The sequence below is a fragment of the Brienomyrus brachyistius genome, chromosome 4 (assembly GCF_023856365.1).
Source record: "Brienomyrus brachyistius isolate T26 chromosome 4, BBRACH_0.4, whole genome shotgun sequence".
NCBI lineage: Eukaryota > Metazoa > Chordata > Actinopteri > Osteoglossiformes > Mormyridae > Brienomyrus > Brienomyrus brachyistius.
In genome coordinates this window covers 12,519,637-12,543,754 of record NC_064536.1, presented here as the reverse complement: position 1 = coordinate 12,543,754, position 24,118 = coordinate 12,519,637, and the positions used below count along the sequence as shown (strand labels likewise).

General features: G+C 45.3%; 1 protein-coding gene and 1 long non-coding RNA gene across 20 annotated transcripts; both read right to left on the bottom strand.

Annotated features, from left to right (window-relative positions):
• Positions 1-934: 934 nt before the first annotated feature.
• On the bottom strand, positions 935-11,147 carry LOC125739826 (junctional protein associated with coronary artery disease-like). The gene is made up of 3 exons (XM_049010299.1): positions 10,817-11,147; positions 2,042-5,862; positions 935-1,040 (listed from the first exon to the last, which is right to left on the bottom strand). The coding sequence occupies exons 1-3, from the start codon at positions 11,050-11,052 to the stop codon at positions 1,006-1,008; spliced, it is 4,092 nt and encodes a 1,363-aa protein (XP_048866256.1). The 5' UTR covers positions 11,053-11,147; the 3' UTR covers positions 935-1,005.
• Positions 11,148-16,652: 5,505 nt separating this feature from the next.
• On the bottom strand, positions 16,653-20,629 carry LOC125739827 (uncharacterized). 19 transcript variants are annotated; one of them, XR_007397325.1, is made up of 10 exons: positions 20,539-20,629; positions 20,272-20,363; positions 20,020-20,185; positions 19,642-19,733; positions 19,396-19,555; positions 19,023-19,153; positions 18,273-18,557; positions 18,117-18,194; positions 18,032-18,070; positions 17,519-17,587 (listed from the first exon to the last, which is right to left on the bottom strand). It is a non-coding gene; the product is annotated as an uncharacterized LOC125739827 (long non-coding RNA). The 19 variants fall into 19 exon arrangements; XR_007397324.1 differs by lacking the exon at positions 20,539-20,629 and adding an exon at positions 20,410-20,472; XR_007397328.1 differs by lacking the exons at positions 19,642-19,733; positions 20,539-20,629 and adding an exon at positions 20,410-20,472 and having other exon boundaries at positions 20,100-20,185.
• Positions 20,630-24,118: the final 3,489 nt, after the last annotated feature.

Sequence of the window (24,118 nt, the reverse complement as noted above, 5' to 3'; positions counted from 1 at the left end):
GAATGTACAGGATTTCTAACATTAATCACTTTCTTGTGCCTAATCAAATCACGTCAGCACAGATTAAAGGCCATGAACTGTCAGGGAGAGACAGGAGGGTGACGGAAAGCACACTGCAGCCATCCATGCATGCAAAGATTAACATCACCTTTCCCCATTCACTGCTCTATAACATTATATATTTCATAATATATAACTACTGTAATATACAGGCATAATGTACTTCCAGCTTGATTAAAGTGGGTAAATAAAGTATGGTTAAATACAAAAATAGTTAAAATATCCTTTAATTTTTTACATTGTATAGCTTGATTAGGATTTAAATGCAATTAAAATAAATACTCTGTGAAAAGTAATTTGCTTGTCATGTGGGTGCCCCCCCCCCCCCCAACATTGTCATTTATTACAGCCAGAGTCATAAATTCCACATTCCCTAAGTGGCAATACCCTCACACCCCGCATCCCCCACACTCAGGATTGGCTTCAGCTTCGGTGGGATTTGTGATACAGAACTGAATACCTCACATAACAGTGAGGCATGATTATTATAGTTAATTAAAAATAAACAAACAAGAATCCACAAAACGTTCCAGCTCTGTCACTGGTAACACTCTGTAACTGACGCGGTCGGTTCGTCTGCAGAACTGGGGGCTCGCGGTCTTGCTGCAGACGAACTCTCTGTCATGTTGGCTTCAGGGAGATTAGGGCAGGGGATAAAGGACATATGACCGTGCAGTGTAATTGCATAACGCTGGCCAGTCAACACGGCCATATGTCAGTTGGGGGGGGGGGGGGGGTGGATCTCCCCGGGGGCCTACTCCGTGTCAGCTGTGGAACAGTTCTTAAGACTGGAGAGGAGCGTAAACATCGCTTATCTTGAATAAGAAGGCCATTGCTGAACCGTGGGGATGAGATGGTATGGGGGGGAGGGCGGGTGGTTCTTGTGGGGAGGAAGAAGCGTCACAGTGCGGGAACTCCATCTCCGGGTGAGGTGGCGTTTTGGGGCTAAACTCTCTCCACGTGGCTGGGGTCATACGGGTCTGGGGGTACAGCACACAGTTAGGACAGATCCTGCGAGACAAACCGCAGCTGAAACGCTTGCAAAAGGCAGGCAGAAGCCACACAAAGCACACGAAGCATGAGAAAAAGAACATTATGAGTCATCTATATCAACTCTGTAGACATAGTCAAATCTGCCAAGAATCAGTCTATCTGTTTCTTACTGGTCCAACAGCAAGAACAATACAATCTACCACTCTTGTCAAAAAGTACATTCTCTGGCTAGGTTTATTCCAACCCAGCATCAAGTTTACATGCACCCGTGAAAGTTAATGCCTAAACGACCACGGGAACATGAATTAACACTGAAAAAAAATATGCTTGACTGCGATTAGCGTAGGAAAAAAAAAGGAGAACATCCCCATCTAGTGACAGAAGTAGCTCACTACAGGCAAAATTTCAGAACTATGACAATCATTCCTTTTGGTTATGGATACTGTATCAGTCATCTGACCATGAGACAAAACCAAATACTATGTAAAGCTTAAGTAATATTCACAATGATACTTCCTTTGTCCTTCTCTCCTCCCAATGCACCTATTTCTAAAACCATTTGCTATTACATATTTCATGTCAGCACAGAAAATGGGACTAATCAAGTTAGACCTACCTGAAAATGTATGTATGTCTGGTTTACGACTTAATTATTAATTTTCCCCATGTACACCTTGTTATAAAGCAATGAATATCCATAACTTTGTTTGTTATAAAGTTTCCTTTCATAAGACTTCAAAAATCTGATCTTATATACCAGTGTTTCCCAACCCAGTCTTTGGTGGACCCCAGACTGTCCATGTTTTTGCTTCCTCTTAGCTCCTAGCGCACGTGTACCAGGTATTCGACGTTCCTGATTGGCTGGGAGCTGGGAGGGAGCAAAAACATGGACAGTTCGGGGTCCCCGAGGACTGGGTTGGGAGACACTGCTATATACAAAAAATAATGCAGCATGAATATTGACGCGGCTCATGTTGCCTGTTCTGACCTGAGAAGGATGGCATTTCCATGTCTTGCATCAGTGCACTGTCAGGAGGGTAACAGAGGTCCAGTGTGATCTCTCGCTTGGTGACCGTGCCCCCACGGGACGGTCGACGAGTCCGGGAGAAGTCCTCCGACACCAGCTGCTCTTCCATCTTGGTCCCATCTGCCACGTCATCTTCAGAGCTCCTTAAAATGAGGTGTCTTGACTGGGCTTGATGGGGTTCCCTGTCCCTCTCAGGGGTCTCTGTGTCTGTTTGGCAGGATAATGTGCTGTTCGAAACCTGTAACATCTCTGGTGTCATGGAGAGGCCACTGTGGTTCCGGGAGATGTCGCCATCCCTCTGAGGCTCGTTGTCATCACTGATAGCCACGCACATTTTAATTTCATCCCCCAGGAGCTCATCTGGAAGTGCTGGATCGAGATCCCGGCAGTTCCCCGAGCTATCTCCATCTGTCAGTGTAACTAGGCCGTCTTCACCGGTGGGGACGGTCAGCTCCACATCCAGCTCCTCTTCATTAGCCAGTGTATCTTTAACCTCTTTACTTTGTGTGATCAAGTTCTGGTTTTCATTACCACTTGTCTCCGGGACTTCTTGGCTGGGGAAAGCCGCACCCTTCCCTAAACGTTTGATCAGCTCTCTCTCTCCTTTCTGGTCCACCACAAATAAAGACTCCGCAGGCACTTCTATTCCCAATATCCGAGCCGCCCTCTGCTCTATCGGTTCATTCTCTGGAATGCCCTTAGCACATTTTACTTCATACAGAGTGCTCAGATCCTCCGGCATGCTATTTGTTTTCGCTTTGATATGGAGACTCTCCAGGTGCTCCTCCGATAATGACAGTTGACTCCTCCAGTCACTAGTCGTAACATTTCCTCCTTCTGAATTCTTTTCTTCGGTTAGCCTGTTACTCACAATCCAGATGGGACCCCCATGGCCACGAAGCCTGTGACTTTTTGGCACATTCACACTCCTCACACCGCTGAATCGGGGAATACGGTTCTTTCCTGTTTCTTCTGTCTCTGTTGTAGGAAACCAGCTCTCCTGTTTGGAATCAGAACTAAAGGCCTTGCACGGATCCTGAGATATTACATCCATGTCTAGAGGTCTTGATTTCACTGGATTCGTGGGGGTCCAGGTTTCAGATTCGTGTGTCAACTGTAAGGAATAACAAATATCCTCAAACTCAGGAGGGTGTGACAATGTAGAGACATCGTGCACTGGTTCCTTTGCGGCCCACTGCGCATTACTGGAAGGCAGTTCGGTAAAACCGACATCTTTATTTAGAGACACGGGGACACTTGGTTTAGAAACCCATTTGGGTTCAGTCTTTTTTATCATCTGACCAGGAGTTCTATAGTTTTCAGAGCTACCTTCTGACTGGATAAGAACATCATTCTGCAAATGGTCGCTAAAGCTCACTGCCTTAGCCACAGGTCTGGAAAACGCACTCTTCCCCTCCCTGTATTGTGGATCGCCAACCGCAGTCTTGCTGCGGAATGCGGATGTAGCTTTCTTGTGAGATTCCCCAGATAAGTTCCTGATTTCCTTTGCTAGCTTGCGGACCGGCATTTTGTTGTATCCAGTGTTACTGCTGATGGTCCTGCACTCCAAAAGGTCTCTGCATGCCGCGTCGATGTCCTCGATGCACTTGTCAACGCTGGCTTCTTGGCTGAACTGGTCCTGAAGCTCCTTGTTGAATGATTCAAGTTCCTCAATTGCATCCCATGGGCGTCGGCCAACTGGCTTCAGCATGAACTGACCGAAGGCTTCTTCACCATTGCATAGAGCAGGCACAGCCTCTATATTTCGCACCAAGAGGCTGTCTCTCTCTTTCTGCTTCCTAGTCGGACGTCCCATTGGAACTGTGCTCCTGTTAAGCCAATCTGAGTATGTTGAGGTCTTGGAAAAAGCACTGTTACTAGAGGGCTGCAGGGTCTTCTGGCCCTTCATGGCATGAAAACTGTACATGCTGCTACAGTCTGTCCTAAGGCTGCCTTCCACATTGGTGTCAGAGACAGGCTGGCCCTGGTCTTGTGCTTGCAAACTCAAGCAGCTGTGAGAAGAACCCTCAGGGGCCTCTGAGGAGGAGGTCTGTGTCTCCTGGTCTCTGTACTGATCTCCAGGCCAGGAGCTGGAGTATCGCAGGCCAATGTGTTTGCTGGGCTGGAGAGACTGAGTTAGCACGGACTCTTTCAGACTGGACTTCCCTATAGATATCCTATTTGTCACACCATTTAAAGGTGGTGGCAGCTCCAGACTTGTTGAGCATGTAATTTGGAGACTTTGGTTTTGCAAATGGTCCATGCTTTCAGTGCTGGGAGCACTTTGTTCTGCTGCCTCTGGCAGAGTTTCGTTGTTATTCTGATCAGAATTTTTCCTATTAGACTGCAAATGAACAGGAACTGAAACCAGGCAGAATATGGTCTCGGATTTCCGTTTCACTGGTTTTGTGGTCTCCAATGCATCTGGTGAAATGTTCTTCAGCGGTGTTGTCGAATCAGAGAACTCTTGGTCTGCACTTCCATTCTGCCCGAATTTTGCTGTCTCTACTTCTGTGCGATACTCGTTACAGTTTTGGTCAAATGTGATGGGATTATCATTCCCACTGTGCAAGCCACCATACCACCCACTGCTGCTGTCATTCTCATTAACTGATATTTTGCTAACATCTGTGTTGGGCCCCTCGTTGGGTAGAAAGGCACTATCATGAGAAGACTGTTCTAACACTTTAGCATTGGGAATCTCTCTGTGGATGTTTCTGATCTTGTCTGAGTCGGTCAGAGAGTTCCCGCACTGTCCACCTGAGATGTGTCGCAAACGTGGGTCATTGAACGGCAAGTACTGCACGCATCCTGGATGCTGATACAAGTACTCTGGGTTAGTCATTCTTTGGCAAGGAACACTGTTTCCCTGGTAGTCTATCCAAGAACCTCCCCTCGGCCTAGAGTACCACTTCAATGCCTCCCATGTGCCTGGCTGCAAATCCTCCTTCAAGCGGAAGTGGGAAACTTCATTGTAGTTTTTTTGATCCCTCTTCTGATTCAATGGCCTCTTGTAGGAAGGTGGAGGTATATAGCCTGGAGGCCCTAATCCAGAGCCTGCAGGCTGGTGTGTTAAGCTATCCTGCCTCATCTCGCCAGTCTTCGACCAACCGCTCAACTTGTCCCTGGATCTGCACCTGGGCCCTTGGTCTCCGGCGAGCATTTCGGAGCTGTTCCGCGTCTGCTGGTGGGCGTCGTAGGAAGGTGGCTTGACCGGTCGGCCGAACCGGGGCAAGAGGGAAGCGTGGACAGCTGGCCGATACCTTTCTGCTAGCAAGCCTTCGCTGCTCGTACATCTGTTGTGTTTACTGTAAGGTCCGAGGAAGGTGGTAGCATCGATGTGCTGGCTGCCTACGATGGGCATGGCCTGAAGGCTCTCTGATAAAAGCTCCCTGGGGAGAGATTGGGATTTCCCTTTGCTTCTGGAGTGGATGGAACTCTCTTCAGCCTTGGTGTAGTGCTGCTCTCGAGCCCACCTCTCGCTTTCTCCATCAAGCAGCTGCTGCCCCAGGCCTACCGCTGGTCTCCATTCTTCTGTCCCCAAGCTCTGCCACTTCCTGTCCGCCACTGTCCTCCGTGGCTCCTGTCCCTCCGCCACCTTCGTCCTGGGCCACCCTGCCTCATCCCAGCCCTGTGACTGAACCCTGTACTCTGCCCCCTGAGGCCCCCGCACATCGGCATAGTTCAACAGGACGCTGAAATCCTGGCCCCTTCTTCTCCAGTAGTTCAAGTCTCTTTTGGGTTTTGGCTGGCAGGTCATTCCAAGCTTACCGTCACAAGACCTGCAACGTAGGACCAAAAGTAAGATTGTTTACATATTTATACTAATGATAATTTTCAGTAAGAGGTGAGGTTCTCATAAATACAGATAAATGGGGGACATACAGCTAGTGCATAGATCTCAAACTGGGCTACTTGAAGATTAGGAAGCTGATCGTGGGTTAAATGTCACCCTAATCTGCCTCCTGGTTCCAGTATGACACAAGGTACTATTCTGTTGAACCTTTTGCACATTACACTTCAAAGTATTTATTTACTATTTTTCTATTATATTGTACCTGGGGATTTTGTGTTGACAACAAAGAAAGAATTTCATTGCTCAGAGAAATGCACTTTTCTACTGTACATATGACAATAAATACTTTGAATCTTGAATCTCTTGTCATGAAATGTCAGAATGTGTATTTTACTTGTTTTTTTTTTCATTTTTAAACACTTAAAACGCATCCTCCTAGATCATTCGTCATCAAAATAATGTTGAAAAAGAAACGTAAACCAAATTTTGAAATTTAACCAAAATAGTCATCCCAAACTCCCAAAAAGTTTTAAGCATCAGTCTTACCTAATGTATATCAACGTGTCTCCAGAACAGGGTTTAGTCAGAGTTGAATCAATGCCGAAATTTTGACAATTATACTGATACCAGCACTGATACTTTGATATCAATAGCAAATCAATACTAAATCAATACTGTAAAACATTTAAATATTTTATTGCTTTGATATGTATGTATTAAACAGCAAAAGCCTATAATATAGTTTTAACATTGCCAATGAAATATGCATAGAATAATTAAACTTCATTCATTGCAAAGATTCTGATACTAATTTGGCCTCAGCTGTTATAAAACCTTATCAATAATGAAGTAACGTTATATATATATTTCTGTGTCCTCGCCGCCATTTATCCTCACCTACTTTTTCTCATTGGGAATGGGGATGCGAATGAACAGGCTCAGTAACAACCGCTAAATTACATCACTAACATGTATTAAAACTTATCAAGCAGACGACCTTTAAACTCCTTATATAAATCAGGGTGAGCGAGAGACGGATCCTTTGCCAGGCTGGACATGCTGCCCCCTCGTACCCACGACTGCATACCGTTGGGTCTGCAACTTCACCCTTGTCGTTCTGTTAAACGCCAAAATAACACTATGTGTCACTTCTGCCGCCCTGCTTATTGGCTAGCGGTGGGTAGTGGGCCTCCACCTGTGTGGCGTCTCCCCACAAGAGACACGTGGACTGAGTGTGACTCTCTCTCTCCCCCAAGCACAGGCATGGCACAATCACTATGTAACATAACTTCTTAAATATCGACATTTGTGAAATGATGGTATCATACCACTTTTTGGTGTTGTGACACGATACTGATACCGGTATTTCAAATGATCACAGGGTCCCAATATGCCTGGGCACCTGGCTGGAGAAATCCTGGACAGGTTACACATCCATGGCAGGACAACACACAGTCACGTAATGCAAACTAAAAAAACACTTTGTTTTTTGTCTGCATTAGGAAACCTGAGGACCGAGCAGATAAATGTGGGGAAAACACGCAAACTCCAAATTGCTTTGGGAGAGAATCGAAGCCAGAGCGAAGGAGGTGTGAGGCTGCAGTGTTGCCCATCAGGCCAGCGTGTTGTGTTACTTATGCTTAAATTTAGGAGAAAACCTGAAACCACAAGACTGGCTACCAAACCAACTGAGAATCTCTGGTTCTGTATTTCACAGTGGGCTTCATGTAGGATGAACTATTGGCTTTCCACTGAGGAAGAGTTCCCAGCTTCTCTTGGTCCAAGCTCTGACGGGAGGTGGGATTTGTCACCCACCTCCATAGCAGTAACAACACAGAATCTACTTTCTGGATATTATTTGTTTCTGCTTTGCTTCAGAAGTTGCTAAACATCATACAAGAGTCTACAAACACTTTGACATCAGCCACCTGTTCTTTCTCTGCTTGAGTGGAAGTGCACTTCACTGGTGCTCAGTTGAAGGTGTCTCCTGTAATTAACTGCTTACCGAAGTAAGTGCACAGTGTCATATAAGATCAGCCTCCATGAAAACCCCAGAATTCAAGGAGGAAGTCCTTTCAGTGATCTGTAGGAACAACAGAGGTTTGTGCCCTGTCTCTAGTGTACACTTCAGACTGCGCAGATAAGAGGATAGATATTCAGATGCTGGAGTGGTTGTTAAGGCCTCCTTGAGAATTACTGAGGGAAGATCTTGCAGTGACCTCATAAATGATGCAAAGGGGGGGGGGGGGGGTAGAAACCTCTTCTGGTAGTTGCCATGGCCATCACTCCGCAACACCAGATTCCAATCTCTCCAAAGTGACTCTGGGAGCTACCGCTGCAGAGGTGATTATGTAGCCCACAAACATTATTTTATCTTTGGCAAACCATCACTTGTCCTTCAGGGTTAGTTGTACCCAAGTCTTTGGAGAATACAGTATAGCCCGGTGTTGTCCTCTTCCAGATTCTTGATGTACACAAAGTTCATACATAGCAGATCATGCGCTCTCCCCCTGCCGGTGCTTGTGCAGGATTATTTGATGGCAGAGAAATTAACTCTTTTCAAAGCAAGGTACCAAAAGAAGCCAGTGAACGCAGTGGTCAGGAAGGAAATGGAATTTTCCAAAATCCAGATCTAGGGTCCAGTTTTGCAAAGACTTTTCCTCCTGACAGCATTGCCAGTCTACTGTTGAAAGGATGTGAATTGGTGACCCACTGGGAATCCACCACCCACCAACAATCCTGTTTCAGAACCACACCAACTAACAGCAGCAATAGGCTTTACATGGTTAGCCCAGAAACCACCCATGGGGTAGGCTGATGTCTATTAATAGTCTGGTGTCTATTAATTACCCCAATCAGGGGTGGTAACTGTTTTCCCCAGTGCGACATAAAGCATCAGGGAGAAGGCCCAGGGTATGTTACCTGCTTTTGCTGTCTCACCAGCACCAAGGGCAAGTACCTTAAGGGGAGCACCCTAAAACAAGCATGCTAAGGCAAGTACCCTAAAGGGAGCACTCAGAAGGGAACCCCCTATGGAGAGTACCCTAAAGGGAACACTCTAAAAGGAACACCCTAAGGGGAGTACCCTAAAGGGAGCACTCTAAAGGGAACACCCTAAGGAGAACACTCTAAAGGGAACACCCTAAGGGGAGTACCCTAAAGGGAGCACTCTAAAGGGAACACCCAAAGGAGAACACTCTAAAGGGAACACCCTAAAGGGAGTACCCTAAAGGGAGCACTCTAAAGGGAACACCCTAAGGAGAACACTCTAAAGGGAACACCCTAAGGGGAGTACCCTAAAGGGAGCACTCTAAAGGGAACACCCTAAGGGGAGTACCCTAAAGGGAGTACTCTAAAGGGAACACCCTAAGGGGAGTACCCTAAAGGGAGCACTCTAAAGGGAACACCCAAAGGAGAACACTCTAAAGGGAACACCCTAAGGGGAGTACCCTAAAGGGAGCACTCTAAAGGGAACACCCTAAGGAGAACACTCTAAAGGGAACACCATAAGGGGAGTACCCTAAAGGGAGCACTCTAAAGGGAACACCCTAAGGGGAGTACCCTAAAGGAGAACACTCTAAAGGGAACACCCTAAGGGGAGTACCCTAAAGGGAGCACTCTAAAGGGACACCCTAAGGGGAGTACCCTAAGGAGAGCACCACCTCCCTAATCTATCACCAAGGGACCCCTGCCCACCCACTATTTCTGAACCAGGATCCACAGCCCCCCATTTGGTGATTTTCCCAATCCTTCTTTCTGCATATTCTTAAATAAACCGTTCCCCTCTTGGACGTCCTGCATATCCGCATCTCCCACCATACTGACAAAAACTGTAGTTTCCCCTCTGTCTTGGGCACACTTGGTAACCTTTGAAACATTCCCATAGTCTCCATGTGTTATACCTTATCTCACAGTGGAAGGCAAACCATGTATGTTGACAATAGAGCATTTGAGACTGCTCCAGGTGCCAACTCAATTCTGCAGCGGTCTTCCTCAGCCCTTTCAAGACTGTGAGGTTACTGGCAATAAAGTATTCCTGATTAACCCGAATTTTGTGAAAACGCCTGGTTATTTGTAGAGCTGGCTGTAAGCCGAAGACACGGCTTTGACAATCTGGTTACTATACTGATGTCTTGCTTGGCTGATCTGTTTTTAATGCTTAACCTTGCCCTCTTAGCTCCCTAGCTTGTCATCCATGAGCTGCTAAACTTCGCAAAAACTTGTTTCCAATCAAACATTTCCAGACAAATCAAACCTCCGAGCCCGGAAAGCATACTTCTGTCTCTCCTGCTTATCCTGACAGCTTGTCATCAATGAAGATACAGCATCCTATCAGATCTTTCCAGAGCTTTATGTGAGAAAATGGGGAACAACTTATAAATGAGTTTGGAATAACTTATAAATGAGTATAATCACACTCATTTATAAGTGATTAATTACATAACATTTTCCATTAATTGAGCATCATTCCTAAGTAATAATGAATTGACTTTATTGTATGTTACAAGAGGCAGTTGGTTGAAGCAGCCTGACAGAATGGAGAAATAAAAGATCCTGTCCTATGCAGAACAAACAGAAATATGAGTACTGATTGAGGTGTGCTTTGAGGTCATGGTACTCATGATGTTCATCTACTGCACGTACCCCTTTTGGCTTATGTGTCGTCTGCAAGCTTCTTTCCACACGCTCCAACAAAATCCCAATTTAATTGTTCATGGTCAACTCACGGACAACCCAAACCACGAGGATCTGGGGGGGGACTATTAAAGACAATATCCTCTTTTTTTGTCTGAAAAACTATCATTGTCAGTGGTCTCGTCACCCCCCCAAGACCTTCAGAGCAATGGACTCACCTGTCATTGACGGTATGAAATGGACTCACCTGTCTTTGACGGTATGAAATGGAATTGCCTGTCATTCACGGTATGAAATGGACTCACCTGTCACTGGTGGAAGGGAAGTCTCCCTGGAGTTCCACCTCACTGGATTCCTTGCTTTTCCAGTTCCTCTCCCCATATTCGCCGGTATGCTCTCTATGGCTGTCCACTTTCCCATGGATGTCTGAGTTATACCCGCTCTCTGCGACCTCAAAACGGCGTCCCTCACTGGACAAGGGGGCGGTGTTCCTCGGTGGCTTGTATCCATGCGAGATCAGGAGATCCTCCACACTGTACATGGTGAACTTACACCCTTGGCAGAGTGGAGCAAGAGGTTCACACCGCCGCTCTCAGAGCTTAGGGACGGAGCGGCTCTGTGCACTGTCGGCCATCACTGAGGAGAACACAAGAAGGTAAATGAAGACAGAGGGGCACTGCCAGACGTGGTAGATTTTCATACCAGAACTTCTGTTGACCTTTCAACCATACAAGCAAATCTTGAGTTGAAGCACAAAATCTGCTACCCATATTTCCCTACACATCAAAGAAAATCATCCGTAGATCTCCTAATTACTTATCCAGTAACCAGGAATCCAGCATAGAGTTGAATAAATGCAAAAATTTTAACTTTAACCCCAACTTCCGTACATAGGTATCAATACCACATCGATACACTAAAACATTCTCATTTAAATATTGTATTGCTTTGAAATAAACAGGCCAATTCATGGATTAACCCAAAAGCAATAGCCTATAGTTTACTTTTAACATTATCATTGAAATATGCACAGATCATTTAAGGGCTATTCAATGCATGAATTCCGATATTAATTTGGTCTCAGCTCTTATAAAACCTAATTGATAATACAGAAATATTAGGGTTATATTTCTGTGTTCTGTTTGTCATTTTGCCTACTTTTCATCACTGGAGAAACCCGCTAAACATGTTTCTGGGAGTAACGTATCACGACACCGCTGCGTATGGGGCTACGTTGCTGTCTATCGGACTTGCCAGCCCAATGGATCCCACGGACTCTCAATACGTACTCAGCTGTCCACGTGACACATCAGAAAATGAGATTCGCTAAACCTTCTTCCATTGCTCCTAGGCCCAGTTCCAACATTTGCGTGCCCCTTGTAGGAGTTTTCAAAGTTGGACAAGGGTCAGCATGGGCACTCTGGCTGCTCTGCAGTTGCATAGGTCCGTACGCAACAGGGCTCAATGCGCTATGTCAGAAATGGGGACTTGGACTTGGACTCGAGTTGCACTCAAGTCACTCTTAAATCGACTTCCCACTCGATTTGCAACACGTTATTTTTTGACACAAGCTGAAAGACAAATCAGTTTTATCCATTAATTGGAGTTTTGTTTTAGGACAATGTGTTAAAATAAAAACCGGGATTTACTTTAACATGCGTTTACTTTAGCAGCACGAGAAACAGGTCTGGGTCATGCTCATTCGGTAGCCAATCACATCACAGTAACGTATCTGAGGGCGGAGTCTGGCATGGTTCGGTCTGGCTGCCTCATACACAGGAAGCTTCCCTTTTGTTAATCATGTCGGGAAAAGTTTCAGCTGTGTGTGTGTGTGTGTGTGTGTGTGTGTGTGTGTGTGTTTGTATGTGTGTGTGTGTGTGTGTGTCTGTGTGTGTGTGTGTGTGTACCCAATTGATTGTTTCTTCCAAGATTGGACCCTCTTTGGGCAACGTTTCTGATTGTTCACACTAATTAAAGTTTTGCTTATTAAAGTATTCGGCTCAAGGGATGTTTTCGTCAATGTTATTTTGGAGAAAATAGTTTTAAAATCTACATTATAAAAGTGCTTAGGTTCTTCCTAAAATTGTATTGCTTCAAAGGCATTTGAAATAGCAATTACTCTGAAAATGTATATAAGCCTGATGAACTATAAGCCAAGCAGTTTTTTTTAACTGGTCAAGTGGTGATACCAATTCAGTCTCATCAGTTACTAATAGAAAAAAATCAAATTGGCGGTTAAATTTTTGATAAATAGTAATGTCAAATTGGAACCACAATGGCGACTTCGGACTTGACTCGGCCTCTAACTTTGTGACTCGTGAACATCTCTGTCCTGTATGCCGTGATACATTACTCTGGCGATCATCATGAAAATGATCTCCCATTTGTGCCACAGTAGCCCTTCTGTTGGTTCGTGCCAGATGGGACAGCCTTCAGTAACATTCCAAACTGGCAAATTCTGGTTGCTCAACGTCCCATTAGCAGTTCACGATTTTTCCCTGGACCACTCTTGGTAGGTACTCACCACGGCTGACCATGAGCAGCCCGCAAGCCATGCAGTGTTGCAGATGCTGTGACCTAGTCGTCTGATCATAACAATTTGACCATTGTCAGAAGCGCTCAGATCTTTATCCCTGCTTATTTTTTCTGCATTAAGCACGTTGACTACAAGTACCAAATGTTAGCTTACTATCTAGTATATTCCAGACCTTGACACGCAAAGCACATTATTCGCTTTAGGCTTCACATAATATTTTTTGTCAGGATAGGTACCTGTCTGGCCTTGTTACATGTAACATCTCCCCGTTTTGTCCAGCAGTTCTTCCTGGCCTGGCCACCCCGTTTGGTGTTACCCTAGTGGGTTTCCTGGCTCCCCAGGCCATCGAGTGGCTATGCAGGCTGAGTGTGCAGCTATAGACCAGACATCACCACCATTGTGCGTTTGACGCTGGCCGGAGGCCAGCCTCAGTTTTGTTAGAGATTCTGAGTTTGGTTTGCATTGTATTAGGTTTCTGCCTTTGTGTCCTTGTGTATGAATTACTCCTCCTGTGTCTAGTTTAGTTATATTCTGTTTTACCTGTGCTCCATGTGAGTATTTTGAATTTGTAGTGCTTGATTGTGATTACCCTTACCTGTCCCTTGTTACCTAAATCCCTAATGGCTGCCCTTCGCGGACAGCTTACTCTACAATGAGCAAGTTGAGAGGATTGATAAAGTGATGATTATTATTATTATGAGTGCTTGGTTAATTGTCTATGACGCAGACTTGCTCCTCCTCATGTCTCATCAATATTTATAATCGCCTGCCTGTGTCATGTTCTTGAGACGGTTATTGTGGTGGTGGTTACTGTGTGTGTTGGCAGGTGTGGTACTTTCCCGTGTTTGCTGTGGTTGTTCCTGTGTTGTTCCCTGTCCTGGTTATCGTGGTTTACCCGTTTTGCTTTCGACCCCTCGTGGTCCCCTTGCTTTCTGCTGCTCCCTTCGTGTTCTGTCTTGTGTAACAAAACCTTGTATTGAGAGTCGCTCCATGGATCGTCTCCTCATAACAGTTTTAGCACATTGGGGATTTAAAGCTTGAGTTTGGCTGAGTTTGAGATCGAGTATGCTATGCAATCTCATTAAAGGGAAGGCGCATTACTTTGCTTGGCTACTGTGCAGTTATCTGGTGATCTGCTGAACTTCGTGCAGTTAACATCTCGCACCAGTCAGCCACAATTTTTTTAACACTGATTGTGTTTGTCGCGATATTAAGGTCATCCGTAATGAAAGGCCATACATGAGTCCCGGTCAACAAATCAGCACTTATTTTTGAGTCCTGTGCAGTTCCCAGTCACCACTCGGTAATCCCTGTTATGTCCTCCAATACAGATACACATGAAGAGCCCTGTGGTTCGCTCAAGGCAACAGTTTGTGTTGTCTGCATGTAAATAACAGTTCTTCACAAGCTTATGCTGGCATCTCCTTTGAGCTTGGCTACAGTAATGGGGGAGGGTATGATATTCATGCCTTTCAGGGTGATGGTGGGCTCCAATACAAACTCTATTTATGGAAATGTTTAAATACTACCTGTGATGCATGGAACTGCAGAATAAAATAGTGATACTTTATTAGTCCCTGTGGGGGAATTCCCTTCATGCCTGGCAGTTAAGGGCCTTGCTTAAGGGCCCACAGACATGTTACTGTTCTGCTGAGGCCGGGCCTCAAACCAGCGACCTTCTGATCACAGGAACAAAGGTTTAGCCCGCTGGGTCACACACCATACACAGGTCCCTGCAAATGACTCCTTGAACTGAATACAGTAAAATCCCGTTACAGTGGGCTCGCTTATAACGGAATATCGTCTATAACTGACGAGGGCCGCTGGTCCCGGCCATGCGCCTTTTACGAACATGCAGAAAAAGCATCGGATATAGCAGACTCGCATATAACGGAATTTCGCTTATAACGGACAAACAATTTGGTCCCCAGGGCCACTTTTGGCTGTAGTTTTGTTCGCTATAACGGACATGCAGGCTCCGCCTACAAGGCAAGTGACGTGCCAGTGATATCCAGGGCAGATATGTATTTGGCATTATTAATAGTCACGCATCTGGTCAGGTAAAGTTGGATTAATACATGTACAATATAATAATCTATACCTCAAGTGTGTCTGCTGGGGTGTGGCATGAGTAAATGGTGTCCTGTAGTTGTGTTCTGGGCATAGAGCAACTCTGGATATACACTGCGGACTGTTTTGCCAGGTCCCTTGATGTCCGTTATAATGGGATTTTACTGTATTACTTATAATAAACACTCATTTGTCCACCTTGCAGAAGAAATTCATCCAAGTTACTAAGCTCCTCCCTTTTCTACAGCGCCTAAGCATTCAACAACAAAACCGTTGACGCTTCATAGGATAAATTGTAAGGACAATTACACAGAGCGGTAAAGCAGTAAAGCCCAGGCTGGAAGTTTCTGGGAACGTCAGCGTTTTACAGTCCAATCTGGTCGAGTCAGGACATCCCACATACTGAAGAGGGAGGACCTGAGGCCTGCAATTCAGCTTTTGGGGGACTGTGACATATCATTAACATGGTGAGGCATTTTGATTTGTGTCAAGATTTCCAAAAATACAAGTAGTCACTTCTAAAATAGAAATAATTCCAAAAAAAAACATTGCTTGGGCTAAAAACCAGATATGCTTTTTCCGTAAAGGCTGTCAAACTGATACACGTCAACTTAACTGCAGTGAAAACAGGGAGTTTGATGATGGATAACTTGTGCATTTTGGTGAAAACCATGAGCCATCAAAAAAGGACTCCTTTTGCTCTCAGCTTACAAAATTAAACTTGCAGTTAAATGGGCACTGAAAAAGCAACAATCTGAGCAATAATGTCCGAAACTACAGAATATAACCGTAACCTTATTACCAGGCACATTCGTTTATGACCCGGGAACGAATGCAGGGAGGCAGCATATATATTTATATGAATTCAGATACGCCTTCACAGCAGGTGATTTCCGATACTGAGGTAAACTTTTTCCATTGGTTTAAGCACATCGCGATCTGTGAGATTTACATCTCGCGGTCACAAAGACAAAAAATAAAGCAAAATGTGAGAAGAAGTTGAAATGTTAGACTTGATAAGAAATAAGTTTGGTTAAAATGCATACAGCTCACATCGTTTACACGAGAGTTCAGTGCGACGCACGTCCCCGTAAAGTAGCTGAATGTTCTGTATGCGGCTCACTGATGTTTTCGTGGCTTCAGTCTATAAGACTCACCAAACTGCCAGCCGAACTCTTTAATCACAAATTGTACATAAGTGACCGAGTAATTAGTAAATGAAATTTTCTTCAAATAAGAAAATTTCCTTGGGCAAAATCTGAGATGTCCTTCAGAAAAGTTGTGGGAAAATCTATGATTCATCATACCATGAACTGTTCCACTCAGTAGATGCTGCAGAAGTGAACCAAAATATTTTCTTTTTAGATTTCAATATTACTTAACTTGAAACTGAAATAGGTAAAAAAATGCATATTTATAAACTGTTTAAGCTACCACTCCTACAGTGTTTGAATCAGACTGACATCCTGAGTGTTACTGGGTTGTGTGGAAGGTAATTTGCAGAATACCTATGGCACCAACACATATTGACAAACGCTCTGAGTATCTTACTGGTTGCCTGTAGTTGATATCTTATTGGTTGCCTGTCGGTTGGGATTTTATTGCTCCAAAACACTGGATAATCAGTCACAAAAAGTGCAGAAGTGCTCACAAAAATTAAGAATGTCACCCTGGGCTTGTAAGGGGTCTCTTGCAGGGTCAGTCTCTCTCGCAGCCCACACTCCCCCCAGGGCTTGGTCTATACCATGTTCATTAACGTGCATCACAGGTCTCCGGTTCCCAGACATGGCAGCATCATGGCGTTTAAGACAGAAAGTCTCAGATCAAAAGGGTCACTGCATGTCTCTGATTTCCCAACCGAGCTTAGACTTGACAAGTCAGTCAGGAATGCATGACAGCGTGGTTAAAATTAACAAAAGGAATGACCTTTGGAAGCAGTATTAAATAATGCAGCTTTCTCGTAGTGTTAGAAGCTCATCGGAATACTACTCAGAGATGAGCTGAACAAAAGCACTAATATGCCACAAACAAATTTCAGACAGTAAAATACCCCAACCCTAACCCCTCAGTGTCGACAGAATGCCCCGTAAAATACCCCAACCCTAACCCCTCAGTGTCGACAGAATGCCCCGTAAAATACCCTAACCCCTCAGTGTCTACAGAATGCCCCGTAAAATACCCTAACCCCTCAGTGTCGACAGAATGCCCCGTAAAATACCCCAACCCTAACCCCTCAGTGTCTACAGAATGCCCCGTAAAATACCCTAACCCCCCAGTGTCGACAGAATGCCCCGTAAAATACCCTAACCCCCCAGTGTCGACAGAATGCCCCGTAAAATACCCTAACCCCTCAGTGTCGACAGAATGCCCCGTAAAATACCCCAACCCTAACCCCTCAGTGTCGACAGAATGCCCCGTAAAATACCCTAACCCCCCAGTGTCGACAGAATGCCCCGTAAAATACCCTAACCTCTCAGTGTCGACAGAATGCCCCATAAAATACCCCAACCCTAACCCCTCAGTGTCGACAGAATGCCCCGTAAAATACCCTAACCCCCCAGTGTCGACAGAATGCCCCGTAAAATACCCTAACCCTAACCCCTCAGTGTCTACAGAATGCCCCGTAAAATACCCTAACCCTAACCCCTCAGTGTCTACAGAATGCCCCATAAAATACCCTAACCCTAACCCCTCAGTGTCTACAGAATGCCCCATAAAATACCCTAACCCTAACCCCTCAGTGTCTACAGAATGCCCCATAAAATACCCTAACCCTAACCCCTCAGTGTCTACAGAATGCCCCATAAAATACCCTAACCCTAACCCCTCAGTGTCTACAGAATGCCCCATAAAATACCCTAACCCTAACCCCTCAGTGTCGACAGAATGCCCCATAAAATACCCTAACCCTAACCCCTCAGTGTCGACAGAATGCCCCGTAAAATACCCTAACCTCTCAGTGTGGGCAGAATGATCCAGTAAAATACCCTAACCCTAACCCCCCAGTGTCGACAGAATGCCCCGTAAAATACCCTAACCCCTCAGTGTCGACAGAATGCCCCATAAAATACCCTAACCTCTCAGTGTCGACAGAATGCCCCATAAAATACCCTAACCCTAACCCCTCAGTGTCTACAGAATGCCCCATAAAATACCCTAACCCCTCAGTGTCGACAGAATGCCCCATAAAATACCCTAACCCCTCAGTGTTGACAGAATGACCCACTAAAATACCCTAACCCCTCAGTGTCGACAGAATGACCCAGTAAAATACCCTAACCTCTCAATGTGGACAGAATGACCCAGTAAAATACCCTAACCCCTCAGTGTCGACAGAATGACCCAGTAAAATACCCTAACCTCTCAGTGTGGACAGAATGATCCAGTAAAATACCCTAACCCCTCAGTGTCGACAGAATGACCCAGTAAAATACCCTAACCTCTCAGTGTGGACAGAATGATCCAGTAAAATACCCTAACCCTAACCCCCCAGTGTTGACAGAATGACCCACTAAAATACCCTAACCCTAACCCCTCAGTGTTGACAGAATGACCCACTAAAATATCCTAACCCTAACCCCTCAGTGTCTACAGAATGACCCAGTAAAATACCCTAACCCCTCAGTGTCGACAGAATGACCCAGTAAAATACCCTAACCCTAACCCTAACCCCTCAGTGTCGACAGAATGACCCAGTAAAATACCCTAACCCTAACCCCTCAGTGTCTACAGAATGACCCAGTAAAATACCCTAACCCAAATCCCTCTATTTGACAGAATGACCCACTAAAATACCCTAACCCTAACCCCTCAGTGTCGACAGAATGACCCAGTAAAATACCCTAACCCTAACCCTAACCCCTCAGTGTCGACAGAATGACCCAGTAAAATACCCTAACCCTAACCCCTCAGTGTCTACAGAATGACCCAGTAAAATACCCTAACCCAAATCCCTCAGTGTTGACAGAATGCCTCATAAAATACCCTAACCCTAACCCCTCAGTGTCGACAGAATGACCCAGTAAAATACCCTAACCTCTCAGTGTGGACAGAATGATCCAGTAAAATACCCTAACCTTAATCCCTCAGTGTCGACAGAATGACCCATTAAAATACCCTAACCCCCCAGTGTCGGCAAAATACCCAGTAAAATACCCTAACCCCTCAGTGTCAACATAATTCCCCGTAAAATACCCTAACCCCTCAGTGTCCACAGAATGCCCAGTAAAATACCCTAACCCCTCAGTATCGACATAATGCCCCGTAAAATACCCTAACCCCTCAGTGTCGACAGAATGACCCAGTAAAATACCCTAACCCCTCAGTGTTGACAGAATGACCCAGTAAAATACCCTAACCCCTCAGTGTTGACAGAATGACCCACTAAAATACCCTAACCCCTCAGTGTCGACAGAATGACCCAGTAAAATACCCTAACCTCTCAGTGTGGACGGAATGATCCAGTAAAATACCCTAACCTTAATCCCTCAGTGTCGACAGAATGATCCAGTAAAATACCCTAACCCTAACCCCTCAGTATCGACAGAATGACCCACTAAAATACTCTAACCCTAACCCCTCAGTATCGACAGAATGACCCAGTAAAATACCCTAACCTCTCAGTGTGGGCAGAATGATCCAGTAAAATACCCTAACGTTAACCCCTCAGTGTCAACATAATTCCCCGTAAAATACCCTAACCCCTCAGTGTCCACAGAATGCCCCGTAAAATACCCTAACCCTAACCCCTCAGTGTCGGCAAAATACCCAGTAAAATACTCTAACGTTAACCCCTCAGTGTCAACATAATTCCCCGTAAAATACCCTAACCCCTCAGTGTCCACAGAATGCCCAGTAAAATACCCTAACCCCTCAGTATCGACATAATGCCCCGTAAAATACCCTAACCCCTCAGTGTCGACAGAATGACCCAGTAAAATACCCTAACCCCTCAGTGTTGACAGAATGACCCAGTAAAATACCCTAACCCCTCAGTGTTGACAGAATGACCCACTAAAATACCCTAACCCCTCAGTGTCGACAGAATGACCCAGTAAAATACCCTAACCTCTCAGTGTGGACGGAATGATCCAGTAAAATACCCTAACCTTAATCCCTCAGTGTCGACAGAATGATCCAGTAAAATACCCTAACCCTAACCCCTCAGTATCGACAGAATGACCCACTAAAATACTCTAACCCTAACCCCTCAGTATCGACAGAATGACCCAGTAAAATACCCTAACCTCTCAGTGTGGGCAGAATGATCCAGTAAAATACCCTAACGTTAACCCCTCAGTGTCAACATAATTCCCCGTAAAATACCCTAACCCCTCAGTGTCCACAGAATGCCCCGTAAAATACCCTAACCCTAACCCCTCAGTGTCGGCAAAATACCCAGTAAAATACTCTAACGTTAACCCCTCAGTGTCAACATAATTCCCCGTAAAATACCCTAACCCCTCAGTGTCCACAGAATGACCCGTAAAATACCCTAACCCCTCAGTGTTGGCAAAATGCCCCGTAAAATACCCTAACCCCTCAGTGTCGGCAGAATACCCCATAAAATACCCTAACCCTAACCCCTCAGTGTCGGCAGAATGCCCCATAAGATACCCGGGGGTCCTCCGAAACCATAAATATGACTAAATGCACTGTCAATATTATCCCTAGTGTAAAATTAATTTTAAATTAATTTAATGCAAGCTCCCCATGCCCAAGAGAGAGAGTTAATGACTCCCCCCTCTCTCCCCCCTCCTTTAAGTCCTTAGGTACTTAAATGATCATGCATTACTGAGAGGGGGTCCCTCCCTCTGGTTCATTTTTATCTTATTTTTAGTCCTAGTTGTTTAAGAGAGGCTGAAAACAGGTGTGTTAGAGTTTGGGGGGGGGGGGGGGGTTACTCTGCATTACACAGGTCACAAGTCGCCCACCACACCTGCTTCTGCTCATTCATAAAACTATCCCCTAACAGGACAGTGCCCGACACCAATGCGCCGTGTGCATCTCCCACAGGAGGCTTTTTGCTGACGACGATGTTAATGGCCTCCTGCTTGCATGCGTCACACATGGCCCTACATGACGGCCTGCCCTGGTCGGAGAAACAGTCAGCCTCCCAACACTGGCAACCAGCCGCGGCTCCTCAGAACTCTGGAACTGACTACATGGCACCTACCTGATCCACCCTGGCCAGCCTACAGCCCCCCCTGGTGGCAAATGGAGGTCATTTACTGCCCAATGCAGAGTCCTCCAGCAATAATCAGTGGCACTAATTTAAACCCACAGCCTGTAAGATTCCGTGCCTGGGAGGATCACTGACTGACCCGCTTGGAGAGGATCCACTCAGACATCCCGTTAATGGTGAATTAAAATAATCTGGTCATCTACTTATTTAACAAAAATAATGATAAAAAATGACCCTCATTCAAGTCATTGTCTATCAAAAAATGCACCCCTGTGATAACCTCACTAAAATGAGGACTCAATCCAAGACTTGTTTAGCCATTAGTAATTTTGTGTAGGAAAATATGACAGTCACAGGGAATTGAAGTGGTTGGTGTTTACCATTTCTAACCCTTAATATCTAAGATGTCACAGTTAACTGCTCTGTATAAGAAATAAAATTGAATGTTTTTTTATCTGGCCAGTTGAGTGTCTTTTCAGTGTAGCTATTTGGTTGATATGCTGTGAAATTAGTTTTCCTCAGCAACTAATAATTTACCGTCAGAATAGCCCTGTGATTGTCACTTGTCACAAGGCTTTAAAAAAAATATATCAATGACCCATTCTGGGATCCTGACCTTAATGGAAAATTAAATCCCACACGAAAGCCTGAACGTGACTGAAAAATCTGAAAAAGTCATTAAAAAGTTGCATGTAGACTTTTGAAAGGTTGAACTTGTCTTCTCAATAACGTTCAGACTTTACCTGTGCGGTGGCATTGCATGAAAGTCTGGAATTTAGCAGAGAGCAAATTATACGATGATATATCGAAACTGCAGCACATTTCAGAATTTTGCTCATAATGTGATTTAATCCAGACGTCATACTTTTTAGGTTTGTTTTTAAGCTCCTCTCAGCGGTACCCAGAAATTCTGCCGTAAATGTTTGCTGAACTTTGTGCAAAAATGAGAGCTGTAAAACAGGATCCCACAACTGGAGCCTTTCGGGAGTAGAATTCGACATTGACGTCACCCTTGGCCTGTTCCCCATTTAAAGACATATGTGTTAACAGACAGGCTACGCGGTGCTGAATCTCAACCTGCCTCTAGGGAGTGATGCGACAATGCTTTGCTCCAATCGGCATTGGAATTGCTCAATCAAAATAATTTAATGAGCTCTGAGTCGCAATTTAACTGTGCAGTTTAAGTACAGTTTAAGGCCTGCCATCCAGCTCATTCGCTTCTATTATCAAACAATCCTCCCCATCTAGAAAAAATATTTAACATTACCTAATCAGTTGCTATTTACTGAAAAATATTTTGCATACAGAGCATCGTGTACCATGCTGGCTTAGTAAAGTGTACAGCTTTCATGTATACAGAGTTACGACCCCCACCCCCCCCACCCCCACAAGACGCCACGGATCACAAACATCTTGTTTCAACTTAGGCTGTCTGGCCCGCTGTGGACCAGCGACGCCTGCCGTAATTATGACTACAGAAGAGAGATGATCTCAACACTTAGCATCCCGAGCTGATGACACCAGTCAGGAAATGACTGGAGCGCGGTTCTCGCTTCGAGCCGACCGCCTGCCAAACTAAACGACCCGGCACGAATGGCGACTGAAGTCACCGGACGCCACTCCGAAGGAAAACCGTCGGGCGGGAGAACGCCGGGCTCCCCATTTACCGGAAACGGTTGCCTTGGTGCCATCTTCCCTTCTGGTGTTTTGTTTACTGAGGAACGGGGGCCAAAACCCGCGCAGCAGAGTGGGGACTGGCCACACTAGTCTGTGAAAGCTGACAGAGGGAGAGAGAACGATAATCAGACAAGCTGAGGTAAGTGGGCAGAGGTGACAAGCTCTGAACTGAGATCCTGCACTAGTGCCTCTCCATCACAACAAGGTCAACCACAGCAAGCGGAACTGCATTTTGGGCACAGGGACTTCCTAGTACAGCAGTAGCACCACACACACACACACACACACACACACACACACACACAGAAAGAAGGAGGAAGGGAGAGAGAGAAAGAAAGAGAGAGAAAACTTTGTTGATTTTGGGCCAAGTAACTGGCAGTTACTGTTACATTGCAACCCGAAGTTGTTGATCACGCACCTGCGCTGCTCGCCTGGTCCCTGCCGTTGAACGGCTATGCCAGTTTGGCAAAACCTTTACAAATTACTGCAATTCTGTTGCTGCAAACAACAATCATCGCCATTCTGTGAGGCTTACTGGGTGTCACATCCCAGTTGTAAGCACCCGCCCTACGACTCCCCTCCGAACTTAGTTGCGGAGAGTTAAGGCGAAAACTCCCGCATTTGGGATTCGGAAGACGCCGTATTGAAAATACTGCTTCACCACAGTTAAGAACAGCAACATCTGTCAAATGCATACGTTTAAGCGACATATCCAACATTAGTATACTACTTAAATTGCTGCACTTAGTATGCAGGCTGCAGATAATGTAAAAAAAATAGGCTTGATCAATAAAAATATATGCAGTGTACCTGTCCTGTTGGATTTTTAACCTACATGGACCCAGTCAAACCAAGTAATTAAATTACTTACGGTACATACGCACCACTGCAGGCAAAGGGACAGCAAGAGACGATACTCGCTTCCTGGACGCCGTAACTTGAAAATCTGTTTGTAAAAACGGTGCCTCCCAGACGAAGCGACAGCGTACGATCACATCCCACTCCGCGGCGCACGCACGTCCTTACCCCAGCGCAGGGGATCGCAGATATGCGCGCACGTCAGGGAGGGGGGGTCCATAAGCCGTAACTAAAAGGCTTGAGACAGCCGCAACTTTAAGCGTTGCGATTTTTACGTGCACA

What these genes read in the sequence shown, in the direction of transcription:
- LOC125739826 (XM_049010299.1), bottom strand. Translation starts at nt 11,052, where the DNA reads ATGTACAGTGTGGAGGATCTCCTGATCTCGCATGGATACAAGCCACCG. An exon ending in TTCCCTTCCACCAGTGACAG is followed by an intron (nt 5,863 to 10,816) that starts GTGAGTCCATTT and finishes CCTACGTTGCAG; the next exon opens with GTCTTGTGACGGTAAGCTTG. An exon ending in GGAAATGCCATCCTTCTCAG is followed by an intron (nt 1,041 to 2,041) that starts GTCAGAACAGGC and finishes CTGTACCCCCAG; the next exon opens with ACCCGTATGACCCCAGCCAC.